This window comes from Nicotiana tabacum, chromosome 22, assembly GCF_000715075.1.
Source record: "Nicotiana tabacum cultivar K326 chromosome 22, ASM71507v2, whole genome shotgun sequence".
In the NCBI taxonomy this organism is placed as follows: domain Eukaryota; kingdom Viridiplantae; phylum Streptophyta; class Magnoliopsida; order Solanales; family Solanaceae; genus Nicotiana; species Nicotiana tabacum.
The window spans coordinates 82,361,193-82,388,209 of NC_134101.1; the positions used below are offsets into that span (position 1 = coordinate 82,361,193).

Sequence of the window (27,017 nt, forward strand, 5' to 3'; positions counted from 1 at the left end):
CCAAGGTTGGTCGCTATTTCTAAAAAATTAAATTACTTTTAATTCAATTTAAAATTATGTACATATGTAGTATAAATTTAGGATTTTAATTCAATTTAAGCTATATATATATATATATATATATATATATATATATATATATATATATGTGTGTGTGTGTGTGTGTGTGTGTGTGTGTGTGTGTGTGTGTGTGTGTGTGATAAGTCGATGAATCAATTTACAAGTGTATCAATACCTAAAAGAACCCGTCCCTGTGTTCCGAGCGCTTCATGTTCTTATATATATATATATATATATAGACACACACGCACGCTTCGTTGTACTGCTTAACTGCATATATAGCATGTTAGAGTATATTTTAGTCTATTCATCCTTTGTATTACAAAAGTGTTAACGTGTTACATTTATATTATTTAGATAGTAAATACAAAAGTGATTTTTAATTTTATATCAAATAGCTTATATATTTTCATTATTGACTTCTTTAAGAAAGTCTTTTTAATTATTAATATATATATATATATATATATATATATATATATATATATATATATATATATATATATATAGCTTATATACTATATACTATATTATACTATATATATCGAATATACCTTGATATATAATACACTATACTATATATATAGTATAGTGTATTATATAATACACTATACTATACACTTAGTATGATGTATAATAAACTATACTATATATATAGTATAGTGTATTATATAATACACTTAGTATATATATACTATACTATACTATGCACTAAGTATTAGTGCATTAGCTAATATTATATCGAATATAGCTTATATATATATATATATATATATATATATATATATATTAATTGATATAAGTCGAGACGTTTTAATTTATTGTTAATATATATACATGCATATGAGTAGGTTATAAGTCGATGAATCAATTTACAAGTGTATCAATACCTAAAAGAACCCGTCCCTGTGTTCCGAGCGCTTCATGTATCAATACCTAAAAGAACCTGTCCCTGTGTTCCGAGCGTTTTATGTTCTTATATATATATATAGACACACACGCACGCTTCGTAGTACTGCTTAACTGCATATATAGCATGTTAGAGTATATTTTAGTCTATTCATCCTTTGTATTACAAAAGTGTTAACGGGTTACATTTATATTATTTAGATAGTAAATACAAAAGTAATTTTTAATTTTGACCATTGTTGACTTGAAAAAAAACCAACTTTGGTCGCTAAATATACATAAATTTAAATGTGACGACCCGGCCAGTCGTCTCATGAGTTACCGCTCTATTTCCCCTATTTCAACTTCTTTACGCTTCTTTATCCGTGTTTTATAGGATCGAGATGATTAGTTCGAGTTCGGAGAGGATTTGGTCAAAAATGAGACACTTAGTCTCTTTTAAGAAGGCTTAAGTTGGAAAAGTCAACCGGATGTTGACTTATGTGTTAGAGGGTTCGGATGTGAGTTCTGATGGTTCGGTTAGCTTCGGGAGGTGATTTGTGACTTAGGAGAGTGATCGGAAGTGGTTTTGGAGGTACTGTATAGAATTAGGCTTGAATTGGCGAAGTTAGTAATTTGGCGAATTCCGGTTGATAGGTGAGATTTTGATCCGAGGGTCGGAATGGAATTCCGAGAGTTTCTGTAGCTTCGTTATATCATTTTGGACTTGTCTGCAAAATTTGAGGTCATTCGGACGTGGTTTGGTTGGATTTTTGATCAAAAATGGAATTTGGAAGTTCTTGAGATTCATAGGCTTGAATTCGATGTGATTTGATGATTTTTGGTGTTAGTCGAGGTGTTTTGATGATTGGAACGAGGTTGAATAATGTTTAGGATGCGTTGGTGCTTTTGGTTGAGGTCCCGGGGGCCTCAGGTGTGTTTCGGGTGAGTTTTGAGCAAGTACGGACACCCCGGAACTTAGAAAATGGAGGGAGCAGCAGTTGTGGCGCGGACCGCGCTCCTTTTTGCGCTGGGCATGCTGGCCTAGTGCTGACCGCGTCAAAGTGGCCGCGACCGCGGTCGTGAAGGCTGCAGGTTGCTGGTCCTACTTCGGAAGATCATATCTTTTGATCCGCAAGGAATTTTGAGGTGATTCATATAAAGGTTGTAGCCCTTCGTGTCTAGTTTCCAGAATGGTAAAGATATCGAAATTTGGACATCTGTAGCAAACGTTATGGCCAAAATACTAAAGCCTGTCACTGCAGAAGGAGTCCTGTGCGGCCGCGCGTTGCCTTTGCGCGGACCGCGTGCATTTTGGTGCGGCCGCATGAGCTGGAAACCTGAGGGGTACCTATAAATACGAGGTTTTGGGTTTTATTTGATATTTTGACCTAGAGAGCTCGGATTTTGGCGATGTTTTCGAAGGTTTTTCAAGAAATTGGTCGAGGTAAGTGATTTTAACTCAGATTTGGCTAGAATACATGAATCTATCACTGAATTCATCATTTAATTCGTGATTTGAGATGGAATTTGGGAAGAAAATTGTGGAACCTTTCAAAAATGTAAAATGATGATTTGAAGGACCAAATGGTATCGGAATTGGATAATTTTGGTATGGTTAGACTCGTGAGGGTATGAGGATTCTGAAAATGTAAATTTTACCCAATTCCGAGACGTGGGCTCGGATTTTGCTAATTTTGAGATTTTCGATATTTTTCGAATGTTTTCGCTTGGGCTTTGTTCCCTTAGCATATTGTGACCATTTCGTTCTGATTTTGGATAGATTCGACGCGCGTGGAGGACAATTTGAGAGGCAATGGCATAGCGAGCTAGAGTTTTGGCCAGTTTGAGGTGAGTAATGATTTTAAATGATGTCCTGAGGGTTTGAAACCCCGGATTTGCACAACGTAGTGCTATACTAAGTAGATATACACGCTGTGTGACGAGCGTGAGGTTCAATGCTAGGGGGATTGGGACTTGGTCCATCTCGAATGATATTTTACTACATTTTTGATTGAGACATATACTTTATTGTTGTGAATTGGGCTTGTTGCCATGCTTGGGGCCTTGTGCCGACCTGTAGAACCCTTAGGGGATTTTTGGTTGGTTTTCCTCACTTACTTTGTTAAAGAATTTATATCCTCAGTCATGTTTCCAACTGCTTAAGAATGATATGAACCAGATTTTTGAAATGTTAAACATAAATAGAAAGAGATATGAGGGCTGAGATCCCGACTGTACATTATGCCCGAGAGGCTATGATTTTAAATGACTGCGAGGGGTCGAGGACCCACTAGTGAGGATATTTTATATGATATGGATTGGGCTGCGCGCCGCAGTAGATATATATATTAAATATATTATGGATCGGGCTGAACGCCGCAGCAATTACTTATATGGATCGGGTTGCACGCCGTAGCAATTATAAAGCGCTTAGGCTGAAGGAGCCCCTTCGGAGTCTGCACACCCCCAGTGAGCGCAGTCGACTATTATTATTATGGATCGGGATGTACGCCACAGCAATATACGGATTGGGCTGCACGCCGCAGCGGTATATATGTTTATTGACTCGGTTAACGTGAGAAGTATATGAATTGAGAACTGAGGATAAGAACAAATAGATGAAATAAAATGCTTAAGGAGCTGATTTATGCTGATTACATCTGTTTTACCTGGTTAAAAGAATTTCACATGATTTCCTTATTCACTGATGTTTAAATAATTTTATTGTTTTGATATAGAACTGCTTAGTGCCTTTACGTGATTTCATACTGTCAGCCATTATTTGTTGTTATTACTCACTGAGTCGGAGTACTCACATTACTCCCTGCACTATGTGTACAGATTCAGGTATAGCAGAGTCCGCACCTGAGCGTTGATTCCTTCCAGGCTTGGCAGTGATTTGGAGTTACGAGGTAGCTGTTGACGTCCGCAGCCCCTTGTCTCTCTTATCCTCTATCATTTATGTTTTCTTCAGACTGTTGTATCGGATTCCGTACTTTGTAGACCTATAGCAGATTTTGTAGTAGCTCATGACTTGTGACACCCCGGTTTGGGCTGTGTCGGGATGGTTCCTGGTGTTATTATCGTTAAATTTCACAATTTATGAGCATTATATTATATGTTATTACCGTTTATGAAGATTAACTGTTTAAAAGAGGTATTCCATTTTGGTCTGGCTGTCCTTGTCTCCACGAGAGGCGTCATCACGACCGGGTTCGGGGATTGGGTCGTGACAAGTTAGTATCAGAGCCTAGGTTACTTAGGTCTCACGAGTCATGAGCAGGTTTAGTAGAGTCTCGCGGATCTGTACGGAGACGTCTGTATTTATCCTCGAGAGGCTATAGAACCTTAAGGAAAATTTCATATTCTTGAAACTCTTGTTGTGCGAACTTGTTGGTCCGAGAACTAAACTTCCGTTATTCTATTTTCTCGTAGATGGCGAGGACTCGCGCTACCGGACGAGGCGGACGACCACCAGTGCCACCCACTGAGGTCACCAGAGGCCGTGGGCGCAGTCGTGGCCATGGTAGAGGCAGAGTAGCGAGGGCAGCACCTGTTGATGCATCGGCTGCCCCGGCTCCAGATCAGGCTCCCGCTATGAATGCTCCAGCAGCACCAGTTCAGGCACCAGTTGTGCCTATCGTGGTTCTGGGTCTTCAGGAGGCCTTGGCACAGATCTTATCAGTTTGCACTGGCCTGGCTCAGGCAGTTTCAGCCACTACAGCAGCAGCTACTTCACAGGCCGGGGAGGCAATCAGACCCCCGCTGCTCGCACACCTGAGCAGGTAGTGCAGGGACTACAGACACCGGGGGCACCTCCAGCTCAGCCGGCTGCACCAGCTCAGGGGTTTATTGTGCCAGTTATGCCGGATGATGAGCAGCGTCATCTTGAGAGGTTTGGTAGACTCTAGCCTCCGTCATTCAGTGGTGCTGAGGGCGAGGATGCCCAGGGTTTTCTTGATAAGTGTCAGCGGATGCTCCATACAACATGGATTCTTGAGACTAGTGGTGTGGCATTTACCACCTTTCAGTTTACTGGGGCTGCCTTCACTTGGTGGGAGGCGTATGAGAGGCGTAGGCTGGTTGGTACAGCGCTCCTGACTTGGCAGGAGTTCTCCACTCTCTTCATGGAGAAGTATGTACCGCAATCTCGCAGGGAGGAGCTGCGTAGGCAGTTTGAGTGGTTAAAGTAGGGAGATATGACTGTGTCACAGTATGAGGCGAGGTATTCTGAGTTGGCTCGTCATGCCGTTTGGATGGTTCCAACCGATCGGGAGAGGATCAGGAGATTTGTGGATGGCCTTAACTACCATCTCCATATCTTGATGACTAGAGAGAGGGTATTGGGTGCTACATTCGAGGAGGTGGTTGATATCGCTCGGGAGATTGAGATGGTTTGCCATCAGGATAGAGATGAGAGGGAGGCCTCGAGGCTCTAGAAGTTTCAGTGGTGCTCCTTCGAGGGGCTAGTTCCAGCAGGGTAGAGGTCATTCTTTTAGGCCTGCTCATTCGGCCAGTCCAGAGTATCGTGGGGCATCCTCAGGTCGTGGTTATCATGGGTCGCAGCAGGGCCAGTCATCACTCAGTGCCCTTCCAGCTCAGAATTCATCTCGTGCCCCATCAATCCAGGGTTCTTCCGTGGCAGGTCCTTCTTCTGGCCATTCTGGTGCCAGGGGTTCCCTTCAGTCCCCATTTCCAGCGCCGAGTAGTTGTTACGAGTGCAGAGAGTTTGGGCATATGAGGAGGTAGTGTCCTCGACTTCGCGATGGTCAGTATCAGCAAAGGGGTCAGCCCTTGACTTCTGCTCCAGTTACTTCACCACCCGCCTAGCCAGCTAGGCGTGGAGGTCAGGCAGCCAGGGGTCGCCCTAGAGGGGGAGGTCGATCAGGGGGCGGTCAGGCCCATTTCTATGCACTTCCTGGCAGGCCAGATGTTATTGCTTCAGATGTTGTCATTACAGGTATTGTTTCAGTCTGCCACAGAGATGCCTCTATATTATTTGATCCCGGTTCCACCTTTTCTTATGTGTCATCATACTTTGCTCGTTATTTGGGTACACCCCATGAGTTTCTTGCTTTACTTATTTATGTATCTACCCCGGTAGGCGATACTGTTATTGTAGACCATGTGTACCAATCATGTGTGGTGACTATTGGGGGTCTGGAGACCCGAGTGGATCTATTGCTATTGAGCATGGTGGATTTTGATGTCATTTTGGGCATGGATTGGCTATCTCCGTGTCGTGCTATTCTAGACTGTCATGCTAAGACAGTCACTTTGGCTATGTCGGGTGTACCGCGGATCGAGTGGCGTGGTGTGACTGATTATATCCCTAGTAGAGTGATCTCTTTCTTGAAGGCCCAGTGTATGGTTGGAAGGGTTGCCTTTCATATCTAGCATTTGTGAGGGATGTTGGAGCTGAGACTCCTAGTATTGATTCTGTCCCAGTTGTGAGGGGTTTTCCCGATGTTTTTCCCGCAAACTTGTCGGGCATGCCACCGGACAGGGATATTGATTTTGGTATTGACCTGGTGCCGGGCACTCAGCCCATTTCTATTCCGCCATATCGTATGGCACCAGTAGAGTTGAAGGAATTGAAGGAACAGCTTCAGGAACTCTTAGATAAGGGGTTCATTCGGCCTAGTGTGTCCCCTTGGGGTGCACCGGTTTTTTTTGTGAAGAAGAAGGATGGCACGATGAGAATGTGCATTGATTATAGGCAATTGAACAAAGTAACAATCAAGAACAAGTATCCTTTGCCTCGCATTGATGATTTATTTGATCAGCTTCAGGGAGCGAGGGTGTTCTCCAAGATTGATCTCCGTTCGGGTTATCACCAGTTGAAGATCAGGGATTCAGATATTCTTAAGACTGCTTTCAGGACGAGATATGGTCATTATGAGTTTCTTGTTATGTCTTTCGGGCTAACCAATGCCCCAGTAGTATTCATGCATCTGATGAACAACGTGTTCCATCCTTATCTTGATTCATTCGTTATAGTATTCATTGATGATATTCTGGTGTACTCGCGTAGTCAGGAGGAGAACGCGGAGCATTTGAGAGTTGTGTTACAGAGACTGAGGGAGGATAAGCTTTATGCAAAATTCTCCAAGTGTGAGTTTTGGCTCAATTCAGTGGCTTTCTTGGGGCACGTGGTGTCCAGCGAGGGTATACAGGTTGATCCGAAGAAGATAGAGGCGGTTCAGAGTTGGCCCAGACCGTCCTCAGCCACAGAGATTTGTAGCTTTCTTGGGTTAGCAGGCTATTATCGTCGGTTTGTTCAGGGATTTTCATCCATTGCATCGCCCTTGACCAAGTTGACTTAGAAGGGTGCTTCATTCGTATGGTCGGACGAGTGTGAGGAGAGCTTTCAGAAGCTTAAGACAGCCTTGACCACAGCTCCAGTGTTGGTTTTGCCATCAACTTCAGGTTCATATACCGTGTATTGTGATGCTTCAAGAGTTGGGATTGGTTGTGTGTTGATGCAGGAGGGTAGAGTTATTGCTTATGCTTCTCGGTAGTTGAAGCCCCATGAGAAGAACTACCCCGTTCATGATTTGGATTTGGCTGCCATAGTTCACACATTGAAGATTTGGAGGCATTACTTGTATGGCGTATCTTGTGAGGTATTCACTGATCATCGCAGTCTTCAGCATTTGTTCAAGCAAAACGATCTTAATTTGAGGCAGCGGAGATGGTTAGAGTTGCTTAAGGATTATGATATCACTATATTGTACCATCCGGGAAAGGCCAATGTGGTGGACGATGCTTTGAGCCGAAAGGCAGTGAGTATGGGGAGTTTGGCATATATTCCAGTTGGGGAGAGACCCCTTGCAGTTGACGTTCAGGACTTGGCCAATCGGTTCGTGAGGTTGGATATTTCGGAGCCCAGTCGGGTGTTGGCTTGTGTGGTTTCTCGGTCTTCTTTATATGATCGCATCAGAGAGCGCCAGTATGATGATCCGCATTTGCTTGTCCTTAGGGACAGAGTCCAGTATGATGATGCCAGAGATGTGACTGTCGATGATGATGGTGTGTTGAGGATGCAGGGTCGGATTTGTGTGCCCAATGTGGATGGGCTTAGAGAGCTGATTCTGGAGGAGGCACATAGCTCGCGGTATTCCATTAATCCGGGTGCCGCGAAGATGTATCAAGATTTGAGGCAACACTACTGGTGGAGAAGAATGAAGAAAGATATTGTGGGATTTGTAGATCGGTGTCTCAACTGTCAGCAGGTGAAGTATGAGCATCAGAGACCGGGTGGCTTGTTTCAGCAGATGGTTATTCCCGAGTGGAACTGGGAGAGAATCACTATGCACTTTGTGGTTGGACTTCCTCGGACTTTGAAGAAGTTCGATGCTATTTGGGTGATTGTGGATCGGCTGACCAAGTCTGCGCACTTCATTCCTGTGTGTACTACCTATTCTTCAGAGCGGTTGGCAGGGATTTATATCCGGGAGATTTTTCGGTTGTATGGCATTCCTGTTTCCATCATCTCAGATAGAGGTACTCAGTTTACTTCGCAGTTTTGGAGAGCCGTGCAGAGAGAGTTGGGTACTCAGGTGGAGTTGAGCACAGCGTTTCATCCTCAGACGGACGGGCAGTCCGAGCGTACTATTCAAATATTAGAGGACATGTTGTGTGCTTGTGTTATTGACTTTGGAGGTTCATGGGATAAGTTTCTACCACTTGCAGAGTTTTCTTACAACAACAGCTACCAGTCGAGTATTCAGATGGCTCCATATGAGGCTTTGTACGGGAGGCGGTGTTGATCTCTGGTTGGTTGGTTCGAGCCCGGCGAGGCTAGACTATTGGGGATAGATTTGGTTCAGGATGCCTTAGAGAAGGTGAAGGTGATTCAGGAGAGGCTTCGTACAGCGCAGTCAGGTCAGAAGAGTTATGCGGACCGGAAGGTTCGAGATGTGTCTTACATGGTCGGTGAGAAGGTCTTGCTGAAGGTTTTGCCCATGAAGGGTGTTATGAGATTTGGGAAGAAAGGCAAGTTGAGTCCTCGGTTCATTGGGCCTTTTAAGGTTCTTCGGAGGATTGGGGAGGTGGCTTATGAGCTTGCTTTGCCACCCAGCCTGTCGAGTGTGCATTCGGTATTTCATGTTTCTACGCTCCGGAAGTATATTGGGGATCCGTCTCATGTTTTGGACTTCGGCACGGTTCAGTTGGATGACGATTTGACCTTTGAGGTGGAGCCAGTAACTATTTTGGGTCCCCAGGTTCGGAAGTTGAGATCAAGGGATATAGCTTCAGTGAAGGTGCAGTGGAGAGGCCGGCCCGTGGAGGAGGCTACCTGGGAGACCGAGCGGGAGATACGGAACAGATACCCTCATCTGTTTGAGGCTTCAGGTATGTCTCTTTACTCGTTCGAGGACGAACGTTTTTTTAAGTTGGGGAGGATGTGACGACCCGGCCAGTCGTCTCATGAGTTACCGCTCTATTTCCCCCATTTCAGCTTCTTTATGCTTCGTTATCTGTGTTTTATGGGATCGAGATGATTAGTTCGAGTTCCGACAGGATTTGGTCAGAAATGAGATACTTAGTCTCTTTTAAGAAGGCTTAAGTTGGAAAAGTCAACCGGATGTTGACTTATGTGTTAGAGGGTTCGGATGTGAGTTCTGATAGTTCGGTTAGCTTCGGGAGGTGATTTGTGACTTAGGAGAGTGATCGGAAGTGGTTTTGAAGGTACGGTGTAGAATTAGGCTTGAATTGGCGAAGTTAGTATTTTCGCGAATTCTGGTTGATAGGTGAGATTTTGATCCGAAGGTCGGAATGGAATTCCGAGAGTTTCTGTAGCTTCGTTATGTCATTTTGGACTTGTCTGCAAAATTTGAGGTCATTCGGACGTGGTTTGGTTGGATTTTTGATCAAAAATGGAATTTGGAAGTTCTTGAGATTCATAGGCTTGAATTCGATGTGATTTGATGATTTTTGGTGTTAGTCGAGGTGTTTTGATGATTGGAACGAGGTTGAATAATGTTTAGGATGCGTTGGTGCTTTTGGTTGAGGTCCCGGGGGCCTCGGGTGTGTTTCGGGTGAGTTTTGAGCGAGTACGGACACCCCGAAACTTAGAAAATGGAGGGGGCAGCAGTTGTGGCGCGGACCGTGCTCCTTTTCGCGCTGGGCACGCTGACCGCGTCAAAGTGGCCGCGACCGCGGTCGTGAAGGCTGCAGGTTGCTGGTCCTACTTCGGAATCTCATATCTTTTGATACGCAAGGAATGTTGAGGTGATTCCAATATGAAAGTTGTAGCCCTTCGTGTCTAGTTTCCAGAAAGGTAAAGATATCACAATTTGGACATCTGTAGCAAAATTTATGGCTAAAATACTAAAGCCTGTCATTGCAGAAGAAGGCCTGTGCGGCCGCGCGTTGCCTTTGCGCGGACCGCACTGGCTTGCGCGGACCGCGTGCATTTTGGTGCGGCCGCGTGAGCTGGAAACCTGAGGGGTACCTATAAATACGAGGTTTTGGGTTTTATTTGATATTTTGACCTAGAGAGCTCGGATTTTGGAGATTGTTTCGAAGGTTTTTCAAGAAATTGGTCGGGGTAAGTGATTTTAACTCAGATTTGGCTAGAATACATGAATCTATCACTGAATTCGTCATTTAATTCGTGATTTGAGATGGAATTTGGGAAGAAAATTGTGGAACCTTTCAAAAATGTAAAATGATGATTTGAAGGACCAAATGGTATCGGAATTGGATAATTTTGGTATGGTTAGACTCGTGAGGGTATGAGGATTCTGAAAATGTAAATTTTACCCGATTCCGAGACGTAGGCCCGGGCTCGGGTTTTGCTAATTTCGAGATTTTCAATATTTTTTGAATGTTTTCGCTTGAGCTTTGTTCCCTTAGAATATTGTGACCTATTCGTTCTGATTTTGGATAGATTCGACGCGCGTGGAGGCCAATTTGAGAGGCAAGGGCATAGCGAGCTAGAGTTTTGGCCAGTTTGAGGTGAGTAATGATTTTAAATGATGTCCTGAGGGTTTGAAACCACGGATTTGCACAACGTAGTGCTATACTAAGTAGAGATACACGCTGTGTGACGAACGTGAGGTTCAATGCTAGGGGGATTGGGACTTGGTCCATCCCGAATGATATTTTACTATATTTTTGATTGAGACATATACTTTATTGTTGTGAATTGGGCTTGTTGCCATGCTTGGGGCCTTGTGCCAACCTGTAGAACCCTAAGGGGATTTTTGACGGGTTTTCCTCACTTACTTTGTTAAAGAATTTATATCCTGAGTCATGTTTCCAACTGCTTAAGAATGATATGAACCAGATTTTTGAAATGTTAAACGTAAATAGAAAGAGATATGAGGGCTGAGATCCCGACCGTACATTATGCCCGAGAGGCTGTGATTTTAAATGACTGAGAGGGGTCGAGGACCCATTAGTAAGGATATTTTATATGATATGGATCAGGCTGCGCGCCGCAGCAGATATATATATTATACATATTATGGATCGGGCTGCACGCCGCAGCAATTACTTATATGGATTGGGCTGCACGCCACAGCAATTATGTAACGCTTGGGCTGAAGGATCCCCTCCGGAGTCTGCACACCCCCAGTGAGTGTAGTCGACTATTATTAATATGGATCGGGCTATACGCCACAGCGATATACGGATCGGGCTGCACGCCGCAGCGGTATATATGTTTATTGACTCGGTTATCGTGAGAAGTATATGAATTGAGAACTGAGAATAAGTATGAATAGATGAAATAAAATGCTTGAGGAGCTGATTTATACTAATTACATCTGTTTTACCTGGTTAAAAGAATTTCACATGATTTCCTTATTCACTGATGTTTAAATAATTTTACTGTTTTGATATAGAACTGCTTAGTGCCTTTACGTGATTTCATATTGTCAGCCATTATTTATTGTTATTACTCACTGAGTCGGAGTACTCACATTACTCCCTGCACCATGTGTGCAGATTCAGGTATAGCAGAGTCTGCACCTGAGCGCTGATTCCTTCCAGGCTTGGCAGTGATTTGGAGTTACGAGGTAGATGTTGACGTCCGCAGCCCCTTGTCTCTCTTATCCTCTATCATTTATGTTTTCTTCAGACTGTTGTATCGGATTCCGTACTTTGTAGACCTATAGCAGATTCTGTAGTAGCTCATGACTTGTGACACCCTGGTTTGGGCTGTGTCGGGATGGTTCCTGCTGTTATTATCGTTAAATTCCGCAATTTATGAGCATTATATTATATGTTATTACTGTTTATGATGATTAACTGTTTAAAAGAGGTATTCCGTTTTGGTCTGGCTGGCCTTGTCTCCACGAGAGGCGCCATCATGACCGGGTTCGGGGATTGGGTCGTGACATTAAATTAGCGACCAAAGTTGGTCGCTAAATTTAAATCAGATTTATTTATATTTTATATAATATTTAAAATAATAATATAATTGTTAAACGTTAGAACTATATCCCAGATTAACGACCAAAGTTGGTCTCTATTTTTGTAAGCGGCCAACTTTGGTCGCTAAATTTGAATTATATTTTTTTATATTTTATAAATTTTTTTAAATAAAAATATAATTATTAAAATTTTATAATTGGGTCCCATTTTAGCGACCAAAGTTGGTCGCTATCTGCTTACCCCTTAATTAGCGACCAACTTTGGTCACTAATTTAAGTTATATTTATTTATATAATATTATAATTATTATAATTTTATAAGTGGGTCCCCTGTAGCGACCAACGTTGGTCGCTAATCTCAGTATACCTTTGACCAAGCAAGTCTGACCAGTCCGGTCAATATTTTGATGAAATTAGCGACCAACCTTGGTCGCTAATGTATATCAAATAATTATTTTATTATTTTCGCCAATTTAGCGACCAACTTTAATTGCTTTTCTTGACAGACCAACTTTGGTCGCTAAGGTTTGGTCGCTTTTTTCCAGAATTCTAGTAGTGACAGGTAGTACATCCAATCGATATCTCTCCCACTCCTGATGTCAAGTACAAACGGTGGAAATATACATCATACAACTTTATCATCGCAACATTTTGGTCACCACTCTTAGTCAAAACAAACTTGGTTGGTCGTAGGGACGACGAAGTCTTCAACATTTATCTTGACCAAGTTGATAAGAATTGGACAAGCCAAGTCAATGAGTTCAACTATATCATCCTTAATGTTGGCCACTGGTTCAATGGATTATACTATAAGAAAAATCAACTAGTTGGTTGCTGGCGATGTTCACTAAAAAATGCTACTGAATTCCCAGTTCATTATGCGTACACTGGCATTTAGGGAAGCTTTAAAAGCCGTCAACAGTTTAGAGAAATTTAAGGGTACAACTTTTGTTAGGACTTTTGCACCTGCTCATTTTGAAGGTGGAGAATGGTATACAGGTCAGATCATTTTATGTATTTTCCCTGAATTTTTCCAATTGTAACGATAGAAGGGGAGCCTTGACGTAACTGGTAAAGTTACTGCCATGTGACGTCCTGGTTCGAGCCATGAAAATAGTCTCTTGCGAAAATGCAGGGTAAGGTACAATAGACCCTTGTGGTCCGGCCCTTTCTCGGACCGCGTATAGTGGGAGCTTAGTGCATCAGGCTGCCCTTTTTTCAACTGTAACAATTACTTACTGAAAGAGTAAAGTCGTTAGGCTTTACCATGATAGCGGTAAATTAAAGTCACCTTAATAAGTAGGTTTTGTCGTTATAATGCGTATATATAGTGATTGGATTTACGAGTATAGTAAGTAATTAATGTTTAGTTATTTTTACGTGATTAAAAATAGTTATATTACTTTATTGTATTACTGAGTAAAGTTTAATGACTTTATTGTTGTAGTGTGGAATAAAGTTCAATTACGTACTTTAATGTGACAAAAAATTGTTTCGCAGCTTTAACGTTCTAGTGGATAAATTAGTTTACTGACCGTATGTAGAATTAACGAATGCAGGTGGGGATTGTTTGAGGAAAAGGCCATTTACAAGCAATGAAATAGTTTTGGAAGGTTTGAATTTGGAGTTTTATAAGTCACAAGTGGAAGAATTTAGGGTTGCTGAGAAGGAAGGGAAGATAAAGGGGAAGAAGTTTAGATTGTTGGATGTAACACAAGCCATGTTATTGAGCCCAGATGGTCACCCAAGTAAATATGGGCATCTGCAGCCTGAAAAAGTGAAGAACAAAGACTCTGTGCAATGGTGTTTGCCTGGTCCTATTGATTCTTGGAATAATTTCCTGTTTCATATGTTGAAGATGGAGCAACAAGAGATAGGATAGAGCTAGAGCATTGGTTATGGATTCGGGCGAACCCAATAACTTTTGCTTAGATTTTGCATTGGTATTACAAAGTTCTTTATATATGTATAAAATACTTAATTGTAAACTCATTAACTAAGACGAGCTATGAATATCCGTGGCAAGTTCAAAACTCATAAGTTTCAAATCATGGTTTCGCCTATGCAAGAGATTCTTTGACGAAAACTCTCCAATATTTCTTTTTGTTTGAATAATTTTTTTATTTAAATTATGGGAAATGTGTTGTTTTAGTACGATTAATTCTAACGGTTGGCTTTAGTATAACCATTCATAATGTAAAGAAATTTTATAATCTTGAAAAATAAAATATGTTTTACCTGCTACACCCTCGTGAGTAAAAATTTCTTACACCTAAGGGTATATAATTTAAATTCATTATTATATAACTAGCACGTTGGTTGTGTCTCATATCAGTGCCAACTAGTCCTTGTTTAATTTCTTGATACCATTTCCACAAAGAATATAATTTAATTGTTAACTTTCTACTTCCTCCCATCTCTTCTTTCCCTTTTTCAATACTCTATTGAAGAAACTCCAGTCAATGGAGTTCCCTTGTGGGAAAAACTCCATTAATGCATCTCAAAGAACCCCAAAAATATTCATACTTGTTGCTTTAACATTCATCATTCTAGGTATAATCCCTCTTCACCACACTTCAAAGCGGTATCATGCCAAAGATTTAGTAAACCATCAGTCTAAAAAGTCACCAACATATCATATGGAAGATATGGAAATAAAGTTTACAGAAGATGAAACATGTGATATTTTTACAGGAGAGTGGATTCCAAATCCAGATGGTCCATATTACACGAACACGACATGTTGGGCTATCCATGAACATCAAAATTGCATGAAATATGGAAGGCCTGATACTGACTTCTTGAAATGGAGGTATAGTGTGTCTAGTTTAGTACATGTATCATAATTTAGTTTTAGACTTTTCTTTTTCCCTTAGTTCATGAGTAATTAAAACGATGCGTGCACAACAACAATTATGTCCTCAATCTCAAACAAAACGATAGAGGATCTGATCTGTACTGTCAAACTTCTCTATAACAACCTTATTTGTTTCAGATTTTTTTGGTTGTTGTAGTGAAGTGCTTTTATAGAGAACACATATTATAACATAGCATGAAAATTGGTTTTATTAAAAAGTTGAATTTTATAGTGAATGGTTGTTATATACGGTGCTGTTACAGAGAGGTTTAACTGTATTTCCAACAGGTGGAAGCCCAAGGGATGTGAGTTGCCTATCTTCAATCCATATCAATTCTTGGATATGATGAGGAACAAGTCATTGGCATTTGTTGGAGATTCAGTGGGAAGAAACCAAATGCAATCCTTAATATGTCTCTTGTCTCAGGTACCATTTGCCTCTCTATAGTTGTTATTATTGTGGTTCATTTGCCTAAAGCCTCAACTTTCCTTCCATTCTGCATATAGTATTTGAACATTCATTGCTTTACCTATTTTTTGCAAATCTACCATTACTTCTCTAATTAGTGAAACGTTTATTAAGTGATATATTTAAATGAGAGATAAAGGATTATTCAAGCAAATATTGATCTTATGATTAAGGCTATTAAATGTATTTCTTAAATAATGTGCATACACTTTACAAAACAGATAATAAAACAGTAGAAATACTTGGTAAAATACTATAAACCACCTTGTTCCTTGAAACTCTAGTTAGATGGAAGAAAAATAGATGTTCATTTTTCTTTTTCTTTTTAATTTTCTTTTCTTTGCTTATCTTGGGTTAAGTGCACATAGCTTGTAGTGTAATAGAGGTTCGATGTGGAGGAAGGTTAGTTAACCAAAGATTGACGTTTTTCAAGGTTTAGGTGAAATTCTATTGAAGGCAAATAAGGTTTGAACCTGAAATTTATACTATTTCTTTTCTTGTGAATACGAAATTAACAATGATGTAATTATCGTTATTCTCAAAGTGATTTTCGAGCTGGAGTTGATAGTCGAACAACGGCATTACCCTTTTCTCCTACTTCATATATTAATCATCAAAAAGAAAAAGAAAAGGAAAAAAAAGGATGACAAAGACCCATCGCAAAGTACTACAAGAAGCTTAAGGGTTAAATAATTTTTCCTATTGGTAACAAATTTTTAGACAAGTACTTCTCACTTTAAATAGAAAGTTACGACAATGGAATCTTGTAGAGTGCTAGTATAAAGTTTATCATATTGCATTTCAGCTTCACAATCATATAGAACAGAAACAGTTTTATAAGGATTTGAAGTTTATGGGTTTAGGATTTAGTACTATATCTCAAATTAATTTGTTCGCGGTCAAAACTAATAGATACTACTATTTAGTAAATTTTTGAATACATGTACAAGAGTAAAAATTGCTAGGTTTGGGTGAATTCATATATAGCACGGTCGATCTGCCATTTTATTAGAACGGTGAGTTTTTATAAACAGTGAAAACGAATTTTTATATTACAAAATCACCTAAAAGAAACGACAAATGACTATTCATAAAAAGTGAGTTCATTATCTTTGAAAATAAGATAGATTAACTGTTGTGTTTTAAAGGGGCATGAGGCGGGCATTTTACTTAATACGAGATGAGGCATAAATTTCGAGATATGTGGGCGTAAGTCCAATAGATCTTTAAACTTTTTAATTTTTATAAAATAATATAATAACACAAAAAATATAGAAAGTACATAAAATGTTTAAGAAAGTTAAAAATAATTAAAAAAAAACTCATAGAAAATAAACATGTAGCATATATCAAACTACACATTTTACCTCTTAAAAAGTAAATAATCAAGAAATTTTATTAGTACTATAATTTAAAACATTACTCCTTCATAAATAAATATAAAATTTCTCTCAAATATCAAAATAATAAAACACTGGAAATTTTGTGAGACATATGAACTGAGACTAACGAGTGAGATATAAGTTTCGGCTATCTAATTTTGAAGTAATATTCACCCTCACGATTCTCAGTTATTAAATTTTGCAATATGCTGGCTCATTATAAAAGTTACTCTCAATCTTCATATTTATATATGAATAGAACTCTTATCATTCATTTGGTAAAAGAATTTTGGGAATCAACTGTGTTTATTAGGAAATTTTACACATAATTTGCGTAAGAATTATTAAGCGAGCTCCGAACAATTGGCATGTTGAGGACGAATAGTCGGACGCTTGGGACATAAATTTCACAGAATTAAGCCATACTCGTAAATCTCAGTGTGTTTTGCAAATGCCCCGCCCAAGGGCAATATGTTAAGATATATTTATAATGTAAAAATTATTTTAGACATTGGTTGTTACACTATGTTTAAGATATATTTATGACGTAAAACTTATTTTTAACTCAGAGACTATATATATAAATATATACTTGTAAAATCTTATCAGGATTGGGTAGCTTAGTAGATCCGAAGTTCTCACCCCGTAATGACAAACTTGTGATAGAATCCAAGCATGACAACGTGGGTTCCTAACATGTTATTCCCTCGAGAAATGTTGAGAAATGAGAGGATAACTGTCTTTTTCAGAGATTTGTTGACAAATTCATTGACAACCAAGGTCCAACACCATGGTCTTTTCATCTTTTTCCCCTTATAAAAATGGTTTTTGGTTAATTTAAAAAATATTTAAGCTCGAGAAAAAGACAGGAATCAGCAGATTTTTCTATATGTTATATTTTACATCCTGACATAAACAAGATCGATCGGAGCTTTTCTTTCTTTTTTTTTAAGTCGGGGCCTGCTAAACACCGCATGTGCTTCTGCATGTGTCTCAATATTCGTTTTAGCAAAAGAATTTAACTTTTATTCACTGACATTATTAACGCGTTTTTATATTTTTCGACTTCCTACGAGATAATTATATGTAACCATTTGTAATGTGTAGAATAGTGCAAGAAATTAAAATTTTACGTTGTTGATGGATATATAGAAGTTAAACTCTTTTGGCGTAGAGTTTGACTTCTATGCATCGCTATTGTTCTAGAAAATTTACACCATCAAGTCTATCGAGAGATAACTACAAGCAAAGCCTATAATGAGTGGAATAGTGCAAAAAAAATTAAACTATTAGTGTATATAAGTTAATTTTTTTAGTAAAAGAGTTTAACTTCAATAAATCGACAGCGATAAATAATTTTTCGATCATCTAAAAGACAATTATAAGTAATCGCTCATACAAAGTTGAATTAGTGCCTAAAAAATTAATAAAGTAAATTACTTATTATAATATGTAAAATATAGTAATGGTCAAAATTACCCTATTGTTATGTGAGGAGTCATGGCTTTTTTAATTGTTTTTCTTGATTTCTTTTATTTTTATTTTACAGGCAGTATATCCAATTGATGTCTCTACTACTCCAGATGAAAACTTCAAAAGGTGGAAATATACGAGTTACAATTTTACCCTAGCAACATATTGGTCACCATTCTTGGTCAGAATGAAAGATATAGACTCTGATGGTCCAACTAAAACTGGACTCTTCAATCTTTATCTTGACGAAGTTGACGAGAAATGGGCAAACCAAATTGAAGAATTTGATTATGTCATCCTCAATGCTGGCCACTGGTTTACTAGGTGCAGTGTATACTACGAGAAAAACCAACTAGTTGGCTGCAGGTACACCTAATTTTAAGTTTAGTAACTCACCTTACCTGCTTATAATAATAAAAATCTTTTATCATATTAAAGAGATTATTGAACTTACCTATTATAATAATAAAGTTACAAGACTTTACCCAACATTGCAATAAAATTAAATTGATGGGTAAGTTTTGCTACTATAGTGGATAAAGTTTACCGACTTTACTATTATAGTGGGTAAATTTAAGTTACTTTAACGTGACAAGGTCCTATGACCTTACTATTATAGTTGGTAAAGTTTAACGGCTTTGTTGTTATAGTAGATAAGGTTAAGTTATAACAACAAAGTCACAAAACTTTACCTCGCCCAGTATTACGGTGAAATTAACTTGGATAAGTTTTGCTACTATAACATGAGTTTACCTACTTTATTGTTATAGTGGATAAATTTCAATTACTTTAACGTGACAAGGTCTTATGACAATACCGTTGTAGTTTGTAAAGTTTATTGACGTTGTTGTTATAGTAGATAAGATTAAGTTACAACAGCAAAGTCACAAAACTTTATCCAATATTGCAGTAAATTAACTTGATGGGTAAGTTTTGCTACTACAGTGGATAAAGTTTGCCGACTTTATTGTTATAGTACGTAAATTTCAGACGTGAAAAGGTCCTATGACATTACTGTTGCAGTTGATAAGTTTAGTGACTTTGTTGGTATAGTAAATAAGGTTAAGTTACATTGATGCGACATAGAGTAATTTTATGATTTTACTATTATAATAGTTATCTTACGTGAAATTAACCCGCTCTGCAGGTACTGTGGACTTCCAAATGTTACTGACCTCCCATCTAGTTATGGCTACCAAAAGGCAATTAGGACTGTTTTGAAAACCATCAACAACTTGGCAAACTTCAAGGGCATAACTTTTCTTAGGACTTTTGCACCTTCTCATTTTGAAGGTGGGGAATGGAATAATGGTGGGAATTGTGTGAGGAGAAAACCATTTTCAAGCAATGAAACAACTTTGGAGGGTTTTCACTTGGATTTATACACTATTCAAGTTGAAGAATTTAAGGCAGCAGAGAAGGAAGGGAAGAAAAAGGGAAAGAGATTTAGATTGTTGGATACAACACAAGCCATGTTATTAAGACCAGATGGTCATCCAAGTAGATATGGACATTGGCCAAATGAGAATGTTGTGTTGTATAATGATTGTGTTCATTGGTGTTTGCCTGGTCCTATTGATTCTTGGAGTGATTTCTTGCTTCATATGTTGAAGTTGGAGGGCAAGAGATCTCATGAGGAAAAGCTTCAATATATGAAACAATGGAGCTTATAAGCAAAGGGTTCAATATTTATTTTTGTACCATTAAATTCATTGCACATTTACAATTATGATTTAGAAGTTAATATTTATTGAAATTTTAGTAATTTTTCACATATGCTTCATGTAAAAGTGGAACTGGTCGAACCTGTTGAAACTACAGAACATCGACCTCTGGAGACAAGAACTACGTTCACAGCTAGGATTGAAGTTTAATGTGATGAATTTCTCTACAAAAACCTTCGATAACTCTCCAAATATAGGGCGTTCTTAGCAAATTCAGGAAAGTCAGACTCGCAACAGCCCAAAAAAAGTTAAAAGATGATGATTGTGGTTAAATGTCCCTACCAGACATAACTATTAATTCGTGCCATTTGGTGGTAATGTCCAAATGTTGTCATTGTAATACTAATAATTATTAGGCGTACAAACATAGCTGCTAACCAACTAAACACCCCTACAGGGAAAAATAAACTAAACTCTGTAACTAAACTTGAATGCCAACCACTACATAAGCCACTAGTGGCCGAGAAAAAGCGAGCAGCACCGTGTATTGGTTGCGCTGAGTTTAAAGATGCAAGCCCCTATCAGAGAAAGCTATTGCGCGCTAGCCTAGCTAGCTAACGGTTTTCAGCTGGTTGTTATGTTAGTTGTAGCGTGCCTTCCCTCCTCTCATTTTGGATAAGATTAAATTATATTATTTAGTGTAAACACCAGGTATAGGTAAATATTTCAAGGGCGGATTTAGCTTATAAGTTACGAGTTCACGTTAATCCAGTAGCTTTTGCTCAAACCCTGTTTATGTATCAAAATCTATAGATATTTGACTATGAATCTAGTTATTACTGTATATTAACTTGAGGTAGTTGTAGCTACTAACTATTATGGGCATTAGCTACATGAGAAGAAATCTGTGACCAACTGTAGATTCTAAAAATTCCTTTTTCGATTCACAGTTTTGAAAATGGAAGGAGATGTATTCAGTAGACAATGCTTCTCTCTAGAAAGAATAACATAAAGCACATGGAATATCCTCAGCCATTCTTGACAGCTATAAATTTTATCAACCTACAGAAATAGAGGTGGCATTTTGAACATTTTCAGTAATTATTTTAAAGTAAATGTAATATTTTCTTTTGAAAAACTTTTAGCAATTTAACAAAAAACTTCCTTGCTTTCATTCAACAGCCAAGCTAAAACAATTACATCAAAGCAAAGTTATCGGGAAACATTCCGGGGTCTCTAAATGAGAAGCATTAGAACAAAGAACAGAAGCTAGATACATTATTTCCGAAAAGACAACACTATTGTGAATATTCAAACATTACTACTAGGCTGGAATTACACGTTAATTCTCAAGCAAAACTACATCATTGTATGCAGGGACTTTTCACATTTTATACATTTAAAAGTTTAACAAAAATTCATGAAGCAAATATGCTCAGCTCTAGAATGATATCTTAATGAATACCAAAATATGGAGTGCTAAAACGTACACAACAAAGGCTGACCTAAGTAACATAAGCTTCTGCAAATTCTCCATTCGGCCAGGCTTTTGACGAGGATCAACAATATAATCTGAAGAAATACGTCCCCTGTCGATGCTGCTTCTTGTATACCTATTCCTGGCAGCATTAATATCGGCATTGCTAGCTTCAAGCTTCCCCCAAAGGCCATTCAATCTTTCTAATTCCATCTCCTTTAGATGGACTTCGTTGGCTAGGCCCTCCGCCTGGGCCTAAAGTAGGTAAAACACAAACAATTAGGAGCCACAAATCGATAGAAAATTGCATAACAGAATGCTAAATATAAAGAGAATAAGAAACAAGCAGATCATTCACCTGTTTTGAAGCAAGCTGCTCTATTAGACTATGAAGCTGCTTATCCAATATTTTCTCTCGCTGAGCTGAAAGAAAGAGCATGAGAGATCGAGATTTTAGGCATATCATGTTATAATGTGTCATTCTTTAGGCTCATCATGTTATAAAATGTCATTATGCAGCTTTATTCCCCTAAATTTCTAACTAGTTTACCAATGTGTATTCAAAATAACGTGCGTGGACATATGAAAGAAACCAGCTTCTTTATAAGCATGAATTGAAAGAAATCTTAAAGACACCAATCTATCTATAATGGTTTGACCACACACAATAGGTGTTGATGAATCTCGATGAAAGAATACATCAAGCTAATTCGACAAGTTTAATAGCCTTTTCCGTTTCAGGAAAAAAAAAACTCTTTCTCATAACTTGTGATCTTATAATGGAAAATCTAAAATATAAAAAGTGTGTCACTTTCATTATACACAATAATGTAAGCTAGTATATGTTCATAGTTGGGTACCTGGGGAAGGTTGCTTGAGTGCATAATCTTGAACTTTTGCCCATTTTTTCTCCAGGTCATGCACAGCTTCTTCCATTGATGTCTAATATAAAATAGTTCAGCACAAGCAGATGGAAAAGGAGGAGAACTAGTTTACATTGGATATTATGATGCAACCGAGATAAACTAAGCTACACACCAGTTCTTTCTTTCTCTCCTCTAATTTCCCCAGCAATGCAAAATTTGCGGATTCCTCATCTTCTTGATCTTCACCATTGTTTTTAATCAGAAAATCATTTGATTTGGACTTGCTGGCTGCTGCAGCCTGCGCCTGTTCTAACTCTAACTTCAAATTTTCCTCAATTAAAGCCAGTTCCTGTAAATTGCATGGTGCTCCATAAATCTTGCTCTATATCAATGAAGATCCCAGTAACAGAGATGATTATGTATAAAGGAATCAGTGGACTGGATGAAGGTGAAATTATATCCAGCAATAACTTGTGACTTGTGAGAACTTCAGACATTTGATACAGGAGATAATGAAGCTTATCCTTTAATACAATTTGTAAGACAATTCGTAATACTCCATACATAACCGCATATAGGACTGACTCATCTGCTGTGCAGGCCGGCAAGTTTTTACTAGTTTAAGACTGCATGGGATATGCCAGGAAAAAAAAAAGATGATTTCTAAATTGAGAGAGAGAGAGAGAGAGAGGAGACTCTGCACAACTTCTTTGCGAGGGATTCTAAGATTCTAACTTGACATGAAATTTATTCTGGATTCTGTTCTGTACTTGCTTCCTGATTTTACAAAGAAAAGTCACATCAACAGTTGTCTATGTGAGCACTTATTGGAGAATTTCGTCTGTCCTCTGACAGTTGGACATGCAATAAAATGATAAAACAGTGAACAAACATGTCCCTTCTTTTTGAACAGCAGTAACTCATAAAAGACCATTTATAGAAAGTTATGACCAACCTTCAACTTGCTGTGTAGAATGTCTGCTTCCTGTGACTTCTCCTGAATCTTATTCTCATAACTTGAGATAGCCTTCTCATACTCGGAATTTTCTTCTTGCAGAGTAATTTCTCTTAATTGTGCCTGCCATCAAGTTAGCACAAACTATTATACGTTAAATTCCAAGCTCTAAATGCATATTCCAGTGCATTCAAAAGTATCATCTTTGATGTCCTTGATACCTAGCCAAATAACTCAATAGCGTTGAGACATAATATAATAAATAGATAAAAGTGAGTTGTCTTTAACAGCTTAAGCTTTTACATGAGATGGTAACCCACCTTCAATATGGTATCAGAGCAAGCAGAGGTCTTGTTTTCAAGCCTCACCACCACCCATTATTAAAAAGAATTTTCACGTGCTTGGCTACTGAAAAAGAATCAAGCCCGCACCTAAGAAGGCGTGCTGAAGACATAATTGAATTCAAGCATGTGGATATTCTTTTTTATATTGGGCGGTGGTGAGACTTGAACCCCGGGACCTTTGCTTGCTCTGATACCATATGGAAGTGTGTGACCATCTCACCTAAAAGCTTATGTTAGAGAAAGAGCACTTTTACTTTACTTAAATAACGTCTTCAGTGAATAGAACCATCTCTTAATTTAATACATCACTCCAAGAATTAATATACATACAGTTAAAGTTAATATAAACCAGAAGCAAATACAAATGAATTGAAATAGTTAAGAGTAGGAAAGCTAGTAAAAGTTTCATACTATTAATGACATCCCCACCTCATCAAAGAATAAAGAGGAAAGTAACAAGAGAAAACTGACACCTAGGCAAAAACTTCGTCGTATTCATCTCATCTGGAAACTTTGTGTAATACATTAAGCAAGGCCCTATGCTCTACTTCTAGCCAATTGGAAAGATAAATCTATTCCGATATTTCTGCTCTGGGCTGTTTGGATTCTCTGACATCTTTAATGTCAGTGTAAAAAGCAATTAGGAAAGGCTAACATCCCATAAGACTTGCTCTCTCAATGAAGTAGCCTCCTAGTATATCATATCTTTGATCACAGCAAATGATCAATATTGACATTAGCACAAATTTGTGTTTATGCAAACATTTGTTGCTACAAATATATGACCTATATATTATATCTTGACTGGTTCTTTAGATCCAAATAATGCAAAGTGATGGATTGGTTATAGCAGACTGAGCTTTAGGTTGAGCGAGACGAAGCAGAGATCTCCTTTTTGGACTTTTTTTCTTGAACTGAAGCTTTGGACTCGACAAGGTATTTTGTGCTCACCCTATTGAGAGTCTATTCCATTCTCTCTTCACCAGAAAAATATACAAATAGGCAATCCCGTAGATTGATTATCGCTTCCTATGAGCAAGCTCCCACAGGCAATGGAGTAGAAAGTTATATTAAATGCTGATCCCATCTTCTCTCAAAATCTGAAAGCTTATGTGTGTGATCAAGTGGTATAAACCATAGCTAGTATAGAACAACCTTGACTGCTTGCTTTAGGCGATGGCACCTACTTATATCTAGGATAAATAAGGTGTGCCAGGGGCCATTGAACATTTTTAGTTAAACGATCGAACTGTTTTTCCGCCCTCGTGTTCCCAGCATAATCAATAATAACAATCTCAGAGCTAAGTTAGTCGAAATCAGGGGAAACAGGCAGTTATTAACTTAGCAGTTCATATTATGTTGCCATTTTGTATCACCGAAATTCAATGATCTCTGTACACATAGGGAGCTTTTAGCAGCTAGAACAGGTCTCCTCCATTTAGCAAAAAGGAAAAAGGGAGAACCGAAAAAAGCGAATCTTTGCAGAGAACTTTTTCTACTCAAGTTTCACTCAACCTTTCGTTGCAAGCTTTATCCTTTTCCCTGATTCTATTCTCTGAATCCAGTCGAAGGTCAATTTTGGGGCTTGATACTTGTTCTGGACCTCCAATTTCCTGGTCCTACTAGCTGAGTATGGCTTGTTCTTGTCCTTCACCATAAACATCTGGAAAGTATTGGTTTTAAATCATGTTACTTGGATGATAAGGAGCCGTACACCAACATATGATTCCATAAAATAACCAGAGAATGTACTCCTTCAGCAATAGATGCATGTGCAGCCACTTCTAAGTTCTATCAGCCCAATATAAGTACTCTATATTTTCCACTTTATGTGTCGTAGCTCGTACTCGTAGTCAGTTTGAGCCACGGAAGCAACCACTAATACTTGCATTAGGGTAAGCTATCTACATCAAACTGCTTGGGGATGCGGCCCTTCCCCGGACCTTGCATGAACGCGAGATGCCTTGTGCACCAGGCTGCCCTTTTTTAGTTCGTAGCGTAGCACGACGGTAGATAGAATCTTCAAGCTTTTTGAAATAAAATTGACATATTTGGAAACTAGGTAAAAGTATTATAAGTCACAATAGCTAAAAATTCAAAATATTTTACCAATATATGCGACTGACAACCTTGGTCAAAGAAAAACTCTTTTTGACTCTCAAAATAGTAAATATGTAACATAAAGTGGAATAGAGGGAGTATATATCAATATCGTCAGCACTCATTGTCACAAAAAAAAAAAAAAAATGGGCGTTGTAAAACTCCGCACACACCGACTTAAAATCTTGATCCGCCTGCTTAGGCAACATTAGGAATTAACTGATCACAAGAGGTTCGATCTTTACAATGTCTATAGTTGCAAACAAAATAAAATTAAGTCATAAAAAAAAGCTGAAAATGAAAAAGAGGGGTAAAGTAGAAAATTTGACCTGTTCTTTAGTAGCAGAGTGAGCATTAAGTTGAAGAGCAAGAGCATTATTAGAAGCAAGGGAGTGAGCGTGGAGATGGGGAAGACGCTGTGAGATGTCAGGAGGAGGGAGTCTGAGCCGTAGATCTTGGATCGTACGGCTAAGAGAAGTGGCCTTTCGATTCAAATCCTGAAGGTAGGTTTGTTGTTCTGGGGTGAAGATTAAAGGGATCGAATTGGGATTGTTGTCATCTTCGTCGTTGCTTTGCCCACCTCCTACTACATCTGCTGCCCATGCCAACAAACCCGCCATTTCTTGCTCAGAGCGTCTCTGATTTCTTCTTAAGTAGCACTAATTCCTCTAACTTTGTTCACCCTGCCATGGATGTTTGACTGTGTTACCGAAAATAACATAACTCTATCTTTGGATCATTTCCCATTATAAAATAATGTATTGAATTGTATGGTATTATTTTATAAATATAATATTTAAATAGATTGTATTGTTTGTTATTATTAAATAATATTTTGCTGTTTAGTTTGACTGTATCGTACGTACTGTAATTGATAAGTTTACTAAAATGCCCTTAATTATTTAAATATTAAATTTATCAAAAATTATGCATAAAAATAATTTAAAATAACAAAACAAAAGAAGGCAAAACACCTTAAGAAAGCAGAATAAAAGAGCGAGACAGAAGAAGGCAAAACAAAGGAGCACAACTAATTAGAATTGAGTTAAAAACAAATTAGGAGAAAAAATAAAACTGAAGGCGGCAAAACAC

The 27,017-nt window shown here is 38.5% G+C and overlaps 2 protein-coding genes and 1 pseudogene across 2 annotated transcripts; 2 read left to right on the forward strand and 1 right to left on the reverse strand.

The window, feature by feature from the left end:
- The first annotated feature begins 4,386 nt into the window (after positions 1-4,386).
- Positions 4,387-14,401, forward strand: LOC142175951 (protein trichome birefringence-like 19; annotated as a pseudogene).
- Positions 14,402-14,688: 287 nt separating this feature from the next.
- On the forward strand, positions 14,689-20,369 carry LOC107801016 (protein trichome birefringence-like 19). Its single transcript, XM_016624279.2, has 4 exons — positions 14,689-15,150; positions 15,484-15,622; positions 18,596-18,885; positions 19,667-20,369. The coding sequence occupies exons 1-4, from the start codon at positions 14,801-14,803 to the stop codon at positions 20,190-20,192; spliced, it is 1,305 nt and encodes a 434-aa protein (XP_016479765.1). The 5' UTR covers positions 14,689-14,800; the 3' UTR covers positions 20,193-20,369.
- Positions 20,370-21,487: 1,118 nt separating this feature from the next.
- Positions 21,488-26,668, reverse strand: LOC107801017 (uncharacterized). Its single transcript, XM_016624280.2, has 6 exons — positions 26,255-26,668; positions 23,482-23,604; positions 22,699-22,875; positions 22,521-22,602; positions 22,019-22,083; positions 21,488-21,915 (listed from the first exon to the last, which is right to left on the reverse strand). The coding sequence occupies exons 1-6, from the start codon at positions 26,543-26,545 to the stop codon at positions 21,625-21,627; spliced, it is 1,029 nt and encodes a 342-aa protein (XP_016479766.1). The 5' UTR covers positions 26,546-26,668; the 3' UTR covers positions 21,488-21,624.
- Positions 26,669-27,017: the final 349 nt, after the last annotated feature.

Bases quoted from the DNA above. Each gene is read 5' to 3' on its own strand.
- LOC107801016 (XM_016624279.2), top strand. From the start codon at position 14,801: ATGGAGTTCCCTTGTGGGAAAAACTCCATTAATGCATCTCAAAGAACC. The intron at 15,151-15,483 runs GTATAGTGTGTC...TATTTCCAACAG, and splicing joins ACTGACTTCTTGAAATGGAG to GTGGAAGCCCAAGGGATGTG. The intron at 15,623-18,595 runs GTACCATTTGCC...TTTATTTTACAG, and splicing joins TAATATGTCTCTTGTCTCAG to GCAGTATATCCAATTGATGT.
- LOC107801017 (XM_016624280.2), bottom strand. From the start codon at position 26,545: ATGGCGGGTTTGTTGGCATGGGCAGCAGATGTAGTAGGAGGTGGGCAA. The intron at 22,876-23,481 runs GTTGGTCATAAC...TGCAATTTACAG, and splicing joins TTCTACACAGCAAGTTGAAG to GAACTGGCTTTAATTGAGGA. The intron at 21,916-22,018 runs GTGAATGATCTG...TACCTACTTTAG, and splicing joins AGCAGCTTGCTTCAAAACAG to GCCCAGGCGGAGGGCCTAGC.